General features: G+C 36.0%; 1 protein-coding gene across 3 annotated transcripts in view; it reads left to right on the forward strand.

Annotated features, from left to right (window-relative positions):
* The window catches only part of grb10b (growth factor receptor-bound protein 10b), a 209,107-nt gene that overhangs the window by 52,924 nt on the left and 135,481 nt on the right, over positions 1 to 20,702 (forward strand). For all 3 annotated transcript variants that reach the window (XM_056475182.1, XM_056475184.1, XM_056475183.1), the window contains exon 2: positions 13,220 to 13,335. In XM_056475182.1, coding sequence (XP_056331157.1) covers positions 13,285 to 13,335 — 51 coding nt within the window. In that variant the 5' untranslated portion in view covers positions 13,220 to 13,284. The remainder of the gene's footprint in view (positions 1 to 13,219; positions 13,336 to 20,702) is intronic.

Consider the following 20,702-nt stretch of genomic DNA (forward strand, 5'->3'; position numbering starts at 1 on the left):
ATTTTTGTTTTGCTGGTTGAAAGTCTCTTCACAGTCCAATTGTACTGATTAAAGTAAATGATCTAAATGTGTTTATATGTTTTTTTTTTATATATATTCTGGATAAGGCATAAGACTAAATCTTCATCCAATTAAAATAATGTCGGGCTGACATCTCCCATAATTCTGATACGTAGCTCAAAGTGTCTGTCAGAAAAAGCAGATTTGAGTTACTGCGCACCAGTTTGTATGCAGCTCTGCCGTTTGTGCGTTCACGAGAGAGAGAGAGAGAGAGTGCGAGAGCGAGCTACAAAAACATGTTGAATCGAAACTTTTTAAAATCCTGAATCAATATTGGAGTTACTTTTGCACGCTGGAGAAAGGATGACACCATGGCTGAAGTATTTCTCTTAGACAGGTAATACTATGTTTTAAAACTATTTTAGTCACGCAGAGCTGATGTAGATTGGGTTGTTATGAATGGGTTAAATGCACAGAAGTGTTGTTCAGCTACTGAAATTTCCTGGCGAAAGATTGATGTGACTAATTTCAGTTTCATAAGGGCCTTTTACAGCATCGATAATGCAGATTTTTATTTAATTTAACAAAGAAACATGAGTAAACAGCGATATTCTGCCTAGCCTGCTTTACTAAGCTGAAGTTGCTTTTATATTCACACTGGTTCATTTTTGAACAATGACAACCTGTGACACGCTCCCTATATTGTTTACCGCTACTCTGAATATTCGGTCAGAAATAGCATGTAAGTGTGGCTTAGAAATAAGTGTAATAGTTAGTGTAATTCCTGCATGCCGCCGGCCAAGCTTTAGTTTAGCTCAACACATGAGAGAGGGTTCTGCTGTCATCTTTAAATTACGAGCGCTCATGTTGTCAGGAGGCGTGGCTTTGGATGGCAGGGGAGGGACGGTGTTTCAGAGATTTATGCTAACAGGCTAGCTGTTTCACTGAAAAGAAAAAAAAAACCACAGCTTTATTAAAGTTGAAATTGTTTTCGTGTGAAAGTCATGTGATCAACAGGAAGCTCGCAGCATGTCATTTCTCAGATTCACTGGGTTCTCGCAGTTCGAGTTCAAACGACCAGTCGCCACAACGTGAGCCCGTGCACAGACACAGTCATGGCCTTTGCTTCATTGCCTGCCATTATATACCTGATTTATTTTGGAAATTGGACCGCAAAAATGAAATAAAACTAACGTTCTTCTTCAGAGGTAGAAAAACTGAGGGGGAAATTGATGATGAGAAGAGACGAGCACAAAATCATTTTTAGCATCGCTTTTAAATGCTAATGATGATGTTAAAAACATAATCTAGTAATCACATTTATTGAAAATAGGCAATTACAGATTAGTAAACATCATGTACTTATATGAAATATTTTATTTTTTCCTGGTTTTACAGACCCGTTTTCTAGTCTAAAACATATTTTACTGAAATGCAATATTGAAGCGTCTTTCACTGACATATTTTGCACACTATTTTTTCCTAAGACATGTTTATACAAGTTATGTCCTAGTTGAATTAATCATAATTTAATACAAGCTCTGGACCCTGCATCACAAATGTAAGGAATAGGGAAGGAGACTGAAGGAAATGATAAAGTTTGTGTTTGGGTATCAACATTAACCCAGTATTTGTTGCTTCCCTTTTTCTCTGTTTTTTTCTATGAATATTTTTCATATTTACTTTATATTATTTGCTTATTTGTTTTATTATTTATGGATCAATCTTTAAATTAATGTTAATTGTTTTGTTGTTGTTTTCTTGAGTTTTTAAAGAGTTCAGAATGTATATTTTATCACTAAGTAGTGCATTTTCACTTTTGGCTAATTATTGCTCACTCTTTCATTGCAGGGATTTTACTTTTGGAATTTATAAAAAAAAAAAAAAACTCAATTTAGAATCGTTTATAGAATTTTCAATCTGTTTGCCAAATCAATAAAATATGTTTTAAACACTCCAGAAGGATGCTAAGAAGGAATGGCTGGTCCATTTATTAAAGATGCATTAATTCTTCATTTTTGAAGCTGCTAGTTGACAAAAACAGTGCTGTTTAAAATGTCCAAGTCATTTAGACAGTTACTAAGTGGAAGAAATCAGGCTTTACTTTTCTGTTTCATTGATTGTATTTAATAAGCAATAAAATAATTGTGGGCCGGTTTGCAATGGCAATACTCCACTATTTAGAGCAAGGTAGGGCCCCAAAATCATTCTGCTTAGGGCCCCCAAATGTCCAGGGCTGGCCCTGGTTAGACGGCCAGTCAATGAGTAAAAACAATCTAATTTTCATTTCAATATGCCATAATTAACCACACAAGAAATATTTACCTTCACTTTCAAAAACATTATTTCACAGGAAAATAGCATATCAATTATCATCATTCACTTATTCATGTCTACATCAATGCAATAAAATTCTGACAATCCAAAACATAAAAAAATACATCTCCATCTCATTATACAAAATCCATGATTCACAATATTATAGCTGAACAACAAACCGTTAAAGAAACAGAAAGGTCCAATTCCTCATTCATTCCTCTTAGTGCAAGTGATTATAATTTATGAATCTAGAATGCTTCTCTTTGTAATAATCTTTTATTCAGATTACCTGCTCTATGTGACTCGAACTCTTCTTCTTACACTTGCTGGGTGTGGCAAAGTACAAAAATCCCAGCATGCATTGCAGTATGAATACATTATATAGCTTATTGATGCTACAGTTTTCATTATTTGCTGTTGATTCTGTTGTTTATGTTGACGTTGTTGATTTTCATCACTTTTAGGCTCCTGTTTGTGAGTTTTGTTCATTTTGTTAATTGTCACTGTTGTTGAGGTTCATACGTTGATTATTGATGTCTCTGTGAGCAGAAGTTGAACCATAGAATTTTTTTAGCTTATAAACCTTAATAATTCTGTGGCATGTGCAAGCATGTTATTACGTTACTTCTAACAATGGATAAAACATTGGTTAACATCAGTGAATTATATTATTTCATCACAGGTTGTGCCTCACTTCATTGTATTTTTTTTTTACTTGGCTTGTTTGCTGTAATGAACAAACTTTTCAAGAAAAGTTACAGAAGCCCAAATGAAAATGTATATTAAGAGGTTCAGGGCTATGAGCCCAACTAAAGCAAACACTTTTCTCCATGATGGTGACTTTAGTCTATGTGGCCCACATATGTTTTAAGATAACTGGGCCACATTTGCCATATCTTCTCTGGGCCTAGCCAGAGCTTACTGTGCCAAATATTTGCCACAAGAAGGCAACATATGTTTTAAGATAACTGGGCCACATTTGCACTTACACGTGTGAGCCACTTTAGGTTTAGACCCAGATTATCCTTAAATGACTATGCCACATTTTTGCCAACTGTGGCCCACATTTGTCCTCCATCATTTGGGCCAAATTTATCATTTTCCACAAGGGCCACATTAGGTTTAGCTTCAGATGACATTTTGCCATAGGTGCCAATTCTTTGACTTAAATGGTTCATATATGAATTTGAATCTTTGGCCCGCCTTTGTCATTGTAAAGGTGGGCCACTCCAGGCTCACATTCTTTCGTCTGGGCCGAAGGAATACCACCAGTGACGCATAACTGCCTAAAGTGGCCCACATTTGTATGCTATCTGGGAACACCATTGCGATTTGTCGACACTAATTGTGTGCCGATGACTTGGTGTGCCTTTATCTTTATGAAGGACTGCATATATTCTTTAAAGTAAACAGCCAGATCTTGTTGCCGGTGGTCCACAGACTGAAGTTTGATAATAATGTTTAGCAGGACTGTCGGTCTGTTCAGTCTCCAGGTTTTAAAGAGCCCATATTATGGGTTTTTGAAAATTCCCTTCCATGTAGTGTGTAACATAGCTCTAAGTGAAGTGAAATATCCAGCTAAGGCTTAAATCTGTAAGTGTACAGTGTTTAAAACTATTGATTCATCTATAAAAGAGTCGACTCATAGTGCTTCAAACGAGTCGTCTTGATAACGAGTCATTAGGTGTTTCGCGATGACGCAGCTACGAAACACAAGTAGTTGCACGCGCAAACCCGGGAGATTTGAAACCTGCGGCCCCGCCCACTAACACAGAAAAAAAGCCCCACTCACACAAACGCACACACACACAGAGACACACACAGACACACACAGACACCGGTGGAATGAAGTCAGGCTGTGCAGATGGATACTATCGACAGCCTACCCAAAGATGAAAGCTCAGCATTATAACATTCTGGAAACTACATGCTTACAAAGAAGACTTCATCAGTTTGTTAAAGGAAGGATCAGTAAAGACTGTCAGAACAAGGATCAGTGGATCATGAATCAGTTTCTTCCCCCATTTCACCAGTGTAAGTACGTGCGATTAAAACTGTTGCCTCGTTTACTCTAGCTTGCAAATGATGTATTTAGTTGTGTATTGTTACTTGTAACCGCGTGTACTGTATCAGGTTATCTCTTTATTCTCGTATCGCGTGTAAAGCCACGTTGAAAACGCGACGCGTGCCGCTTTGTTTACGGATCGTCAGCTGTTCCTACACACATGCAACGGTCAAGTTTCAAAATATTTCAGCTCAGGTTCAAGGGAGCTGTCTAAATTGCACCCAGCAAGCTGAACTGTCGCTCTAGTCTAGGCGAATGGTGAGGGTTGTGTGTGTGTGTGTTGCGTGTGTGTGTTGCGTGTGTTGCGCAGGGCCGGTTCAGCAAGCTGAACTGCCGCTCTAGGTTAAAGACGATCACCTCGCCCTCAACCCGAAAGTGAAAACAAAAGTGACCCGTTAGCAAAGTGAGGACGGGGGTGTCGCAGATATAACTCAGGACGCGGGTGGTGAGGGAGGTGTCGCGGGCGTCCCCCTCTCTATTGGTGCTGTGTCTTCCAAGGAGGAGGAGGAGGTGTTTGTGTGTGCATCTGTGTGAAAAGAGCAGGTAGAGGGTGAAGTGCTCCTCGCCAGTTCTTGGAGTTTTTGCTCAATAAAATAGTTTGTCGTCTGTTTTTTTTAAGTGCATCGTCTGTATTTACATTCACCCACTGGCAGCCAAAATCCACACCTTACACTATGAAGCGTGTATGCACTGTTACTACTTTTATATTGTTGATTACGTGCTGGGCATTTCACTCTGTCTCGCGCTGAAGGCTGTCAGTTTCGACCAATCGCAGCAGGCTGTCATCAGTCCAATCAGCGCAGATTAGCTTCGCGCTGAGGAGGGGTTTGGGAACAAATGAATCGCTGAACGATTCAAATGGGAGTCGCTGGGATAATTAGGTAAAAATAAATGCAGATTATAAGACCATGAAAGTGTTTTTTGACCTTGCATGCATATTAGACTGTTGTTGGAGACCCTTAAAACCTAAATATGACCCTATTTCATGTATAATATGGGCTCTTTAATCTCAATAAATATATTTCATGTAACTTGAAAAAAGCAATGGCAATTTGAAAACCAAAGGTTATGAGTCATCTGGAAAATTTTCAAGAAAGTAATGGGCCAAGAATCCAGTTAAGAGCTTGTAAGCAAGTAGAAAAAACACTTCTTGAAGGTTATAAACAATAATTGAATAATTTCACACATTTCTTTTTAAGGCTACGTCTACACTAATCTGGATACATTTGGACTAAAATACCCTGCATTCACACTATCATTTTCAATTGAATTCATCTACAACGATTTCATCTACAAATGACTGAAAACGCTTTAGTCCCTGTAGTGCACATTGATTAAGATGCTTTGAGCAGCGTCATTTGCCCCTGATTTTTGTTTTTACTTTCCAGCTTTTTTAAACAAGCAGCTCAGCCCCAAATTTCAGTACAGTAGATAGCGGCAATGCATGCCAACTGCTAAACTGTCATCGTCTGGTCAACGGGATGTTTAAGGCCCAATCCCAGTTCTATTTTTGTACCCCTACCCCTTCCCCATGGCCCCTAAAACCGAGTGTGAAAGGGAAGGGCTTCAAAATGTACACCTAAGAATTGGGACAGCACTACAGCACCTACACACGTCATCATATGTCATTGCGATCTCTTGCTTCATATGAGATCAGACAATCGCGACTGCTGTAGTTATTCCAGTTGTGCTATTTTTTGGTATTTATCTTCAAGAAACTGTACTGTGCATTTACACAGTGGCCATATTCATCTTTGTAAACACACCAAAAACAATATTAACATTATAGCAGACACTGAGAAAGACTTTTCTGACAAGGTATTCAAGTGTCATCGAGTGTCAGAATGTTGTGGGACTAGTATACAATAGTTATTATTAGGCATTATAGGTAGCAAAATTTTGAGGTTTTAATTTATTAGTGTTTTTACACTAATTTATTTTAGTGTTTTTTTTTAATCATGATGGTAAAAAACTAACGCGGTTATGTATATATTAAAACATATGCTAGTTTGTTATAAAATTTGCAATAATGACAAAAAATACAAATTTGTAGACCTCCTTACTTCCGGGTGCAGCTATACTGCCATTGTGGCTGATGTATTCTGGAAAATTTTGTTACCGCTTGGTTTCGAGTGTGGTCCTGAAAAATCTCTCTTTCGAGGGCTATCTACCCCTTCCCCTTAGCCCTACACCTTCAAGCTAAAGAGAATTGGGACACCCCTACCCCTTCACGGGAAAGCACAAAACAAGGGGTAAGGGGAAGGGCTAAGGGCTAAGTTTACTTCAATATATTGCAATTAAATCCTAATCTAATCATGGCAAACTATACATGGTTAGATAGGTCTAACTGTGCATTCACACCGAAAGCAGTGAGAGCGTCAAAGTAGCTGAAAGTCATTCATTTTCAAAAAGAGCCAGCAGTGAGGAGTGGAGAGGAGTCCAGAGAACACAGTACTGTGAACTTTGGTTCTGAAACCCTTGCCAAGGGTTTGATTATTGCAGTTGTCTAATTTCCAATTGTTTTGCCTAATATCCAATTATTTATGATGTTTTCTAACAGTGACATATGATGTGCATTAATGTTATATCTTAAAAAAAGTGGGAATCTCATGCTAGCTATAACTACAGTACAAAACAGTGTTGCTGCTATAGAATATAAGACATATGGACACATATGGGATAAGCAAAGCCACACCATCTAGAACAACTTAAGGTTGATTTATACTTCTGCATCAAGTGCATGCTTTTGTGTTGCTTTGGCTTTTTTTGGGGTTAATTACTGTGATATCCTGACTGCAACAGAGAAATACTGGGAAATGTCTGTAGACTGATGGCATTTCTTGCCATTCAGCCTTATAATCTTAAAATGTGAGCAAAATCACCTGTTTTGTCATCACTTTAGACATTATGCAAGAGAATCATTCAAATACTAGCTCTAAAGTGACATTTGTGAATGAGCAATGGTTTCTGCTGTTCTGACATAGGCTGCAGATAAAAATCAATGGCAGAAGAAAGCAGTTCCTCATACAAAGGGATTTTGAGACTCTCCGTGTTTGATTTTCTTTTTTATATACACGATTATGCCGTGGAATTATTGCATAAACACAATATCACACTCATAGCAGTGTGATATGGCTGTATATCGTCACTGGTGGGACACTGCTACTCGTGTGATATTGCTCATATATAATTATATTACATAGTTATAGTTATAATTGAGGCAGTTCTTTCCATTTTGGTGATCCCTGATAAAGCACTAAAGGGTTAAGAGATATATATTTAAACATGTATTGGAGATAGTTTTCTGTTGAACTGTCTTCAAGGTGAGAGCTTAAGAGATTTGACCTTTGACATTGTAAAACAGGATTTCTTGAACACCAACAAACAAAGCAGCTTAAATCCCACCAACCCCCATTGTGGAAAAAAAATACAAAATGTAATGCAGTGGTCTTCTTTCTTCCCAACCTTCATTAATAACTGTTGAGGCCGCTGGCCCTGGCAAACTTGAATATGCTACCAACTTTTTGGCTTCTCTCATCGCGTGATTTCAGTGGCAGCTGTTCTTCGTGTTTCACTGGCACATTTACTCATGTAAGTTTGATTTGGGTCACTGTGTTCTTTTCCTTATCAATGAAATGGACAATTGTTTTCTCACACACTTGTATTTACAAACCTGTTAGACTTTTTATTTTATTTTTAAGAGGATAGTTCACCCAACACAAAGAAAGAAATTTTGAAAAATGTTTGAAACCGGTTCAACAGAAGGACAATTAAATTATGTCCGTCTTTTAGGTGAACTATTTTTAATATCAGTAACTCTAATCTTTAATAAGTCCACGCATCCCAGTTTGGTTCATTCATTCATTTGTTCATTCATTTTCACAGAAATGTGTGTTTGTAAATTCAGGCCTAAACTAAATCTATTCAACAAATAGTATATAGTAGTTGTTTTGTCCTTAAAAGACTTGGATTACACTAGGGCTTGGTGATAAAATCAGTATCGATAATTATTGACCAAACACCATTGTCAATAACGAAAAAAAAAGATTTGGTATGTAGTTTCGGCATGAAATGCTATAGTTTGCTCCTTGGAAGCAATGCCTATAAGCTTAGGGTGTCAGTTTGTCATTTCCAATGGAGGCGCGCGACTTGCATGACGCACACACGGAAAGAACCTATACAACCATATATGAACCTATATCAAACCTATATCAAAACCTATATTAAACATATATGTTTTCATAGGTTCTTGGGAGCAATGGGCACATGTTGTGCAAGCGGCCTGCATGTGAACTGCGTGCATTTTTCAGCCGCTCCTATTTAAAAATAGCTGAACTTTTTCTACATAAAAGTAGAACTAACTAATCTGCTTCACACTTTTTTGTATGGAATATACACATTTTAACGTTAGTAATAACGGCAGACTAATTTCCTCAGACAAACACAGCGCAACCTAAACATTTCAACAGTTTTTACTTTTCTCCATAAACTTGTATCGAAACCGCAGCAATGGTTTGGTCATTTGTCATCCTCTGAGAAAACGTTTGATGGTCGCCTAGTTATGAGAGACTCTAGGGGAGCACGAGCAAGGTCCATTGTAAATGGTCAAGGAATCCACACACACTCGCTTGTCACTTCAGGTCAGAATAACAACACATGTGAAAATGAGTGCCATGTAGCAGCAATGAGGAGATTGTAAATAAAAAAGGATGTAAGGATATCGCCAGAGTGGCTTTTTGGTTTCTTTTCTTGTGCATCCCAGCCACTAGATCCCCATCTGAAAGAGTTTGTAGCATAGAGGGTAATATAGTTATTCAAATTCACAATTTGTAATGTTGCAGTATGTATTTGAATTATAATGATTGGTTCCTTTACTTGAAAGCTCAGATTTGATTAACATAATTTGTTTTGTTTACAGAATTTGAGGGTTACTGTATAGTTATTATTGACATTTTACAGTTGTTGATCTACCTTAAAGTTTGCTTTGATTGTTAACATTTACCATTGAACACAGTTTGTAACATTTTATTTATCAAGTTTAAGTGTCTCTTTGACACTTGTTTATTTTATTATAGAGATCAGATATTTTGTTTCCATATTTTTTTTTTTTGCCTTAGTAATGTTGGCAAATTAAAATAAAGTGGTTAAATAACAAAATCCTAATATTCCTAAATGTATTTTTGAAAAATATTCAATAATTATCAATATAGAATTAAATAAAAAAAACATGATATTGTGATATTTATTTTTTTGCAATATCGCCCAGCCCAAGGTTAAACTACCTGATTCATATACTTTTATACTTTTTCAGTCTTTCTGAATATATAGAAGCATTACATTTTTGTGTTGAGTTTAACGGAAGGAGAGAAGTTTTTTATTATTATTATTTTTTCATTCATTCATTCATTCATTCATTCATTCATTCATTCATTCGATGGACTGACGATTTGTTGGTTTTATATAACGGTGGGAAAGGGATGACATATTTTGGGTGAACTTACCATTTTAATTGCACAAATGCAATTGCAAGCCATAATAAAGCAATTTATATCAATGCCTGTAATGTCAAGTATGGTGACAGTATGAAAATAGTTCATTTTAAATGACACTGCAGTTGTACATTCCCTCATTTGTAATTTGAGAACCTTTAACATTTATTGAGCATTTCTATCCCTCAAAAGGTTCTATACAGTGCAATAAGGGGCCCTCAGAGCCGGATGCCTGCTGAGGTACTGCGGGCTCCCCAGGTCTCCTTTTTAGCTCCATGGCTGACTGAATCACAGGCATTGAGAGATCGAGGAGTGCAATTCAGTGCTCAGCAAGCTTCTGAATACTGATTCTGAGTCAGGCACATTGAATGAAATTAGATACCAAAAGAGGAGCTGTCAGACCTATGTGGCTCGGAGGTCAATCACATGATTAACGGTGATGACATCATCCTCCTGGGGCTGCCCACTCTTTTGTTGCAGGATTGGACACTGTGAAACGTGCAGACCTGACTCCATTATGTAATTCCAGAGACTGAGAATAGGGCCTCTAAAATAAGCCCAGCCAGTGGGAACCTTAAAGCTGAACCTTAAAGCTGCACAATTTGTTCAAATTGAACAGACTCTTAAAGGTGACTCTGGAATACATTTTCACTTTTCACTTTTCGTTGGCATTTGTGCTGTGTCTTCCAGCTCAGTTCAGTTAACAAGAAAACATGCAGGTTGTTTTTATAAACCGTCTGAGTGTATTTATGTGCGTATAAAACCAGCTACAAATTTGATATGAAACCAGCTACTTCTTCAAAGTGTGCCTTGCTCCATGCAAACTATACAGAAATTATCCAACCTCCTCCTACCTATTTTTGCAAACAGATAGGGCTGGGAGATTTGACCTAAAACCAAAAGCTCAATTAATTTAATATTTTAACTTGATTATGATTAATTAAATTATTTTATTTATTTATTAGATTTTTTTTTACCCTCATAGTTCACGAACAGTTTGTTTACAGTAAATATGCTCACATATTACAAGTGAGAGATTTTTGAATGAAGGGCGCATTACTGGATTTTAAAATAATTGTAGGAAACAAACACTACTATCTATGATTATTTATTGAACATCAACATTGAACAACTGAAATTAAAACACACATTACTTAAAACCAACTGTCACTTTTTTCCAATAAAAAAGTGAAAATAAATAACTTGCACTTTTTTAAACAAAATAAATTATTTTTAGTGTTTTTCATATTAAAAGTAAAATATAAGCAGTATCTTTTCTAAATAAAATAACTACTGTATATCCTGTAAATAATATTTTAAACAGGGCATTTCTTGCATCTTCTGTAAACAAATATTCATTCATTTACCTTTGGCTTAGTCCCTTATTTATCTGGGGTTGCCACCACGGAATGAACCGCCAACTTATTGAGCATATGTTTTACGTAGCAGAAAGTCTAGCCAGCATTTAATAACAATGTTATTTTGATGTCCAATAACGACGTCAAATTACATTCATATTTGGTTAATTTTAGATTGTGTTAGAAACTGACAAAAATCCAATGTCAAACCAACATCTTAAACCAACGTCATATTGACGTCAAATACTGACATTTATTCATCAGGTATGGCAACTAAAGTCCAACATCTGATAGCATCATAGTGGTAACGTCCACACAACATCAAGCAGTAACATCATTACACATTGATTTTTGCTTGATTTTTGTGCAGCAGTCATCTGTGAGGGGCTGCTGTTTTACTTTTGTTTGTGTTTATTTTGTAATTAAAGTTGATGTTAACCACTCGCCGCTTCCTCCTTTCCTGATTTGAGTTGTTTAAACTTTGCTACATACATCAAGGCTGCATTATATTGGCTTGTAATGTTTTATCATCATTCAGCAGGAACAAAAAGTGTCCTGAAAGTTATTTCAGTGATATTGCTCTTCTATATCATCATAGCTGTGGTTTAGACTTCCCTATTGACATGAAATTAGAACAAACAAAAAAATAATAGTTATTGTCCTTGGTGCGAACGAGCCTTAAAGGGATAATTCACCCAAAAATTTGTATTTAGGCACTATTAACTTATCCTCGACTGGTTAAAAACTCAGTTTCTGTTAAACACATAACTCAGAAATCCATGACTTCCATAGTAGTAAAAACAAATACTATAGTTGAAGTCAGAGTTATTAACCTCCTGAATTATTAGCCCCATCTGTTTATTTTTCCCCTAATTTCTGTTTAACTGAGAGAAGATTATTTTTCAACACATTTCTAAACATAACAGTTTTATTAACTCATTTCTAATAACTGATTTCTTTTATCTTTGCCATGATGACAGTAAATAATATTTTACTAGATATTTTTCAAGACACTTCTATACAGCTTAAAGTGACATTTAAAGGCTTATCTAGGTTAATTAATTAACTAGGCAGGTTAGGGTAATTAGCCAAGTTATTGTATAACAATGGTTTGTTCTGTAGACTATCGAAAAAAAATGGCTAAAAGGGGCTAATAATTTTGAACTTAAAATGGTTCATAAAAAATTAAAAACTGCTTTTATTCTAGCCAAAATAAAACAAATAATACTTTCTCCGGAAGAAAAAATATTATCAGACATACTGTGAAAATTTCCTTGCTCTGTTAAACATCATTTGGGAAATATTTAAAAAAGGAGAAAAAAATACATAGGGGGCTAATAATTCTGACTTCAACTGTATGTATGTCAATGGTTAGTTTTTTCCAGCTTTTATCTTTTATCTCCTTTTGCTTTTAACCGAAGATTTAACTCATAAAGGTTTAAAACAAGTAAATGGTAACAATGAAATAATGACAGACATTTTGTTTTTGAGTGAACTATCCCTTTAAAAGCGCTTCTGTGAACTTCTTCAAAAACGGTGAAGCAGCAAAATAAATATGTACATTTAAGCTTGCTAGACTACATAATCTTACCCTCTGAAAATAAGGTACCATTATACGAGTGAAAATATATAATTTTGGTCTCAGTGGAAATGTTCACTATTTGGAGCTCCGTATGATTTGTTTGTTTAACATGTTCCTACTCTCCTCATATTGCAAGTGGAGCTGCTTTCCCAGTGTCTTGGGTTTTAAAAGGACAATCTAGAGATGGTTTCATATATTTTAACTGTGTGGCTGTTGGTCAGCTTTGGATTCTGTATTTTCCTGTTCGTATTCTTATGTTGTTTACTGACCCTGTGGAACTATTTGGGTTAAGATGTGCTCTGTGCTATATTGGTAGTAGCCACTTAGACTCAACTAATAAAGAGATTGCTTTTTTTTTACCTTGAAAAACATTTGATGTAACATTTTTGTTTTGGTTTAATTTCAGACGATTTTCCTCATCTATCTGAGGTGGATGTGATATTCGAGAGAGACATTAACAGAACGTGTATCATGGCTGTGGCCGGATGTCCGGATTATTTTCTACACCATCCAAATTACCAGGTAAAAAGTCTTTCAATTTTTATTAATACATTATTTACTTAACCTCTGCATTATTCTTGTCACTTTAACTTATATTTTGTGTTTGTATAATATGCACTAGAGATATACTATGTTCAAGTATAAGACACTTTTTTTCCTTTAGTACTCTTTTTACACCATTTCACTATTTCATAAACTGCTACAATGTTTCAAACCTGTATAACGTTTAAGCATAATGATGCAGGACCTGTTATTATTATTGTTTATCATGTTCCCTTTCTTTTTCTGGATAATTTCATTAATCAAAATGTTTTTGTAAGATTGTTATATTTGTAACCGTATAAATGTAAAGTTTAAAACATTTAGAATGTTTTGATTTTCATGTTCTAGGAAGTTCAGTTAATCCTTGCCTAATTCAATTAATTAAATTAATAAAACACAAATTATAAAAAAAGGAAAAAAGATAATATTTTTTTAAAGCATTACTTTTTAAAAGGATAGTTCACTCCAAAAATGAAAACTTTTTCTCTTATTCTTGTTCTCTTATGTTACACCAAATATAGTCCATCATCATAGGGCTCTATTTAACGGTCTAGGTGCAACATTTAAAGTGCATTAAAAGCATGCAAAAGCATTAAAAAAGCATAATGTCAGAATCCACTTTTGCTATTTTAAGGACAGAAAAATAGGGTTTGCGCCCCAGCGCATGGTCTAACAGGGTTGTGCTCATTCTCTTATGAGTTATGGGTGTGTATTGAGAATAAACCAATTAGAGTCTCATCTGTCATTCCCTTTAAGAGTCAGTTGCGTTGCGCCATGGTACATTTTCTATTTACATGGTGGACTTTGTAAGTGGAAAAACTGAACGCTTCAATAGTGAGAAAACAGTTAAACAGCATCTGCAGTGTGAGGATTAAAAATGATCCTCCTCCATTCAGCCTCTTTACTTTCACTTTCTCCTTCTCTCTTTCATGAATACTCTACTGAAGACATCCATTAACCTACATACTTAATTTAGTTTGTTAAGTGCAAAAATTTGTTTCAAAACTATTTCTAAATTCAGTTCTAATTTCCAGCAAACAAATAAATAATAACGAAGCGTGGTCAAAAATAGTTATATCCAAACACACGTCCTATGCCCCATATGGTCCAAAACCCGACTGGTGAACAAATCTAAACTTCTTTTTAATAAAACAAATACAAATATGCATATAATAAATACTACTACTAATAATAATACATTATACAAAAGCCCCCCCGAGGTGAAGGTATGGAGGCAGTGGTTTTTATATTTATGTAGAAAGTAATAATTTTTGTTTTAAGCAATGTGTAAGCGAGGCTCATAACGACTCTGCACTGGACTTTAGACCTGTATTCAGCTGGTCTATAGCACAGTCTATTTTAGTTCCTCAAAATACTGTAGCAACGTGCCAACAATGCACCCTAACACACCTCTTTTCTGGACCAGAACACCTATGAGTCCACAAAGTGGCACAAATGGATTTGCTATTTAAACAACGTGGTGGAAAACGGGAAAATTAAGGTTGCACTGGTCTGAAAATAGCAACACATTAGGGCAAACCGGGGCAAACACGTCTTGCGCCTTATTGTGCCGGGTGTATGATAGGGCCAAACTAAACATAGGCATCACCTATATGCTTTATAACTGAAGCTTTTACCTTTTCATTGGGGGTACAGTGGATGGTATTTAAATGTTTCTGTCATGTCGTGTCGTATTTGGTGTAGACAGCCAATTGGCTTGTCACTGGAGTCTTAATGCCTTGCATGATGTTAGGATACTATGTTATAAGTTTAAATCTAATTGATAGAGGCACCACCATAACCTCTAACAAAATTTAGTACACATTGACAGGAGAAATGCTTACTCACAGTCTGGAGCCATGTTATGAATGGAACACCTGAGTGCTATTGATTGATTTGAAGACATGTAATACAAATTTCAAGAACTTGTGTGACACTTTTTCCTCTGTGGGAAGTACAAGTGAGTTGTGACATTTGAATACCCTTTTACACCTTAGATGTTGCTATACCATTTAATTATGTCTGGTCGGTATTGACCAATCAGCATCAAAGTTTATTCATGTTAAGGGATGTAAGGAGTAAGGGTTAATGTACATCCATACAGGTCAACAGGCTCATCAGCATTGTTGTGTAAGACTGAAGCAGCTTATAGTGTGAAAACAACCGGCTGGATGTACATTATCCCAATTATGACATGACCACTTGGCACAAAATTAAACAATTGGACACAAAATATTGATCTGGGGTGTGTTTCTCAAATAACAACATAACGGTTTTAATTTGTAGTAGGCTATTTTATATACCACTGCAGAAATGTTCTAGCCTAGAGGCCCATGTCATATACAGTGCATATACATTTCTTAATGAATAGCATAGGCTATAAATTAACAACCATTAAAGGGGTGGTTTACTATGATATCATATTTTAAACGTTAGTTCATGTGTAATGTAGCTGTGTGAACATAAACAATGTCTCTGAATGCAATGCGTTCAAAATTCAATGCAAAGGGAGACCTTGGCTTTTACAGAGTTAATGATGTCATAAACCCTTCAGATTATGGACATTCACCCCATACAGCAAAGGGTCGTAACCAGATGTGCTGTAATGTTATAACAGAAAGATAAAATACTGTCCAAACGCTGCTATTTCCGCACAGCTTGTTCTATTGTATTTAGGATTCCAAAGTACACGACACAAAGAGAAAAGTGCTTACAAGTTTTTTAAATTATGTTTCAGAGAATTTAAAACATATATGTAGCTAGCATTTGACAAAGGACAGAATCTCTCCTAGTTCTGTGCTGGATTCAGCTTAAAACTCCTGAAAGAAGGAGCAGCTCCAACCATAATAGAAGAAGCTGTGGATTGTGAGCCACAACCTATAAGTGTTTTTATTTGTTAAAATTGATCTAACTTGACTTTTCTACAAGTGAAGCATGAGCACACATTGCTTAACACTCTGAACCACTGCTTTAATGAATAGCATAGGTTATAAATTAAAACCTATATAACCTATTTATTTTTGTTTTCACAAGCTTTGGAGCTTGTTCAAAATGGCATAAATGATTTTAAAGTGCACTACAAAGGGAGCACATTTATCAATATGAAGATCACTGTAGCTGAACTGTACACTGAACACTTTGGAGAGATTGCTTTATTTTTTTTTGTATTAATCATTCTGAGTTTAAATGTTAGAATATTCTAAACGAATAGGGCATAGGGGGATAACTGGGAATAGAACAAAGCCAGGAACTATGCTTCTATCTACAGCTTTAGAGGTGTAGCTGGAAACGCACAAGTTTGCGAAGCAATTTGCAAATCTTCATTGGAATGTTGGATTTGGAAAACACCAAATCAACAAATTATGTTTGTAACGACACAACTTCTTCCTTAGTTGGCTAACTATGGTTTTCAGAAACGCACCCCTGAGCTGTAACAGTTTACTAGCTCTTTAATTAAATCTAAATTGAAAATAGTTCTTAAAAAATGCCACAGATGCAGCCCACGCCAACTTACTTATTTTTATTATTTTTCAGTCACAAGAAGGCACCAAAGAGTAAAAAACAGCAGAGTGACAGAAAAGCATATACTACATATTTTATGGTCAATATAATTTGTAGTAATTGAATAATAGTTTAATCGGTTGTTATCTGGGAATAACTTACCTTGGAATGTCATGATTGACAAATCAGTATCAAGTATTCCAGAGAGCATTTGAAACACATTTTTAGCATTTGACATTGGTATAGACTGAACTGAATTATCACTGAACTGACTCACGAAAAACACACAAAAAACAAACATATTGAACTTGTTTTACAGTGACGAAACTTGTGCCTGATTATTCCATTATTGCCAGTAAATATGCTCTGGCAATCTCTGTTGATTAAAGTGATATAGATATGACTTGCAACTTGGGAATTATTAGTTTTGTAAACTGATAAAACTGATAATTAAGTAAATTAACTTGCAATTTCAAGCAAGTTTTGCAAGGTTACTGTGAGCATGCGGGGGAGAGTGAGAGCGAGCAGGATGAAAATGAGTGCTTCTGTGTATCTTGGATGTACCTGTCATGAGCAGCAGATTTAGAGTCTGAGCATGAATGAAGTCTGGGTTGCAGTGAATGGCCATTGCATCAGTACGCATTCCTTTGGGCTGAACGCATTTGATTCACATGGTGTAACCTGACGTAAGAACATCTAAATTCTAGCCCCATTCATTGAGGTAAATTGCTGGCTGCTTGATGTTTATTGTATACGTTCATATGCAGCAGTTGGAATATCGTTTTGTAAATACTGTTGTGCCATTTTAGGTTAATGATGAGAATACAGTTGTTGGACATTAAGCATTTTATTTAGAACAGGAATGTACAGTCCTATTCCTGAAGAGGCACTGTGCTGGATGTTTTAGCTTCTAGACCAATGAACCTAAACCAGCTAATCAAGGTCTTACTTGGCATACTAGAAACTTCCAGACGTGTGTTAAAGCAAGTTGGTGGCTAAACATTATGTTTGGACACTCCTTATTTATGACAAGGGTGTCCAAACATGGTCCTGGAGGGCAAGTGTCCTGCAGCTTTTGGCCCAATCCCAATTCTATTTTTGTATCCACCCCCTCCCCTTTCCCTTGGCCCTTACAACCGAGGGTGAAGGGGAAGGGCTTCAAAATTTACCGATAAGAATTGGGACAGCACTACAGCACCTGCACACGACATCATATGTCATCGCGATCTCTTGCTTCATATGAGATCAGACGATCGCGACTGCTGTAGTTATTCCAGTTGTGCTATTTTTTGGTATTTATCTTCAGGAAATCACTGAAGGCATATACTATGTTATCATAATGATCTAATCTGGCAATAAGATTGTAGCTGTACTGTGCATTTACACAGTGGCCATATTTATCTATGTAAACACACCAAAAACAACATTAACATTATAGCAGACACTGTAAAAAGCTCATTCCCAGTCACTAGACATTACTGATAGGGTATTTGAGTGTCATAGAGTGTCAGAATGTTGTGAGATTGTTGTACAGGAGTTATGATTATGGATTATAGATATTGAAATTTTAAGGTTTTTATTTTATCGTTTAGCGTGGATGGATGAGATTAAGGGCCCTATCATACACCTGGCGCAATAAGGCGCAAGACGTGTTTGCCCCGACGTGTTGCTATTTTCAGACCAACGCAACCTTAATTTTCCTGTTTTCCGCCACGTTGTTTAAATAGCAAATCCATTTGCACCACTTTGTAGACTCATGACTGTGCTGGTCTAAAAAAAGAGGTGTGTTAGGGCGCATTGATGCGCGTTGCTATTTTGGGGAACTAAAATATTGAAAGCAGGTTTAAAGTCCAGCACAGACCGCGTTAGTTATGAGCCTCGCTTACACATTGCTTAAAACACACAGGATGTAAGCAATACACAAATATATTTACAAATGAAAAAAGAATTAAAGGAATAAAATATTACAAAAATTATTATGTTCTACTTAAATATAAAAACCACTACTTTCATACCTTTTTCATCTCAGGGGCTGTTTTTCAGTTTATTCATGACAACTTGCTTTTGTATAATGTTATTATTATTATTATTATTATTATTATTGTTATTATTATTATTATTAATAATATTATTATTATTATTTATATGCATATTTATATTTGTTTTATTAAAAACAAGCTTAGATTTGTCAACCTGTCAGGTTTTGAGCGATATGGGGCATAGCATGTGTATTTGGATATAACTTGGATATAATTTGCTGGAAATTAGAACTGATTTTAGAAATAGTTTTGAAACAAATCTTTACGCTTAACAAACGAAATTAATTATGTAGGCTAATGGATGGCTGTGCGTACAACACGTTTCCTTTACGAAAGAGAGAAAGAGAAAGTGAAAGTAAAGACTGATTGGAGGAGGCTCATTCTTTATCCTCTCACTACAGATGTTGTTTAACTGTTTTCTCATTAGTGTAGTGTTCAGTTTTTCCATTTGCAAAGTCCGCCATGTAAATAGCAAATGCGCCATGGCAGAAAGCAAATTAATCTTAAAGGGAATGGGAGATGAGACTCTGATTGGTTTATTCCCAAAACACACTCATAACTCATTAAGAGAATAAGATCAAGCCTGTTAGACCATGCGTTTGGGTGCAGAGCGTATTTATCTGTCCTTAAAATAGCAAAAGTGGATTCGGACACACCCTTAATGGTTTAGACTTATTTAAATAGAGCCCTAAAAGTTTAAATTTAAAGGGGAAATGAAGCACTCAGTCAAGTTTACATTATTTTGTACATTAGATTACACTTTAATGAAACTTTATTAAACAAACTCAATTACTGTAACCCTTTAGAAGAAAACGGCATGTTTTACTATAGCTTTTAGACCTAGGACGCCGCCATCGTGGAATATCGCTCTGTCTGACGTCAAAGGGGTGGTTGCGTTCCCTCAGCTGAACAGATGCAGTTAAAGTAAAGGACTGAACACGGAGACTGTAAAGCCTTATTTTACCCAATGTGTGAAGTTGTGGACATGGAGCTGGTGCAAATACAAGCATTAGATGTGTGTCTGATATAAAAATATATATTTATTCTAGTTTTCCCTTTTAATTACTGATCGTTTGATGTGCTTTGGTCCACTCTCTGTATTACGCTGCCTGACTGGCTGCCTGGGTTTCAAACATGGTTTCATCAAGGTCCGCTACTGATGTTATGGGGGCGGGTACTTTCACTTTTCCTTACTATAGCCGCTCACATCTGCTCGTGTTCAAACCAAACTAAGATCAGTACAGTTTTCACATGGCAGGTTTTTATTCTTCATATATGTTGAGAAATGGAGTTGATCGACTTGAAATGCAATATGTCTTGACATAATCCACAAAGACGTGACTTAGTAAAGCGTGAAGTCATGTATCATTTTAATTGTTGCATTAGTCTAAATGTAAACCTCGTCAGGCATCAATGGAGCAGCGTGAGAGAGTAGACCAAAGCGCATCAAGCAAAATAAATTAACAAAAGAAAAATACACAACTTAAGACATGATGCTTAAGACTTAAGATGCTTGTATTTGTTGTATTTGCACCAGCTCTGCGATGCACGTCGGCAACTTCATGCATTGGGTTAAATAAGGCTGTCCAGCCTCCATGTTCAGTTAGTTACTACCATACTTGAAACCTAGACAGATAGTCATGCAGCGTAATACAGAGAGTGGACCAAAGCACATCAAATGATCTGTAATTAAATGGGAAAAATAAAATATATATATATTTTTATATTAGACCCACATTTGATGCTTTGGGTTAAAGTAGGCTTTGGAGTCTCCATGTTCAGTCCTTTACTTCCACTATATCTGTT

Source organism: Danio aesculapii, chromosome 16 (assembly GCF_903798145.1).
Source record: "Danio aesculapii chromosome 16, fDanAes4.1, whole genome shotgun sequence".
NCBI classification, from domain to species: Eukaryota; Metazoa; Chordata; class Actinopteri; order Cypriniformes; family Danionidae; genus Danio; species Danio aesculapii.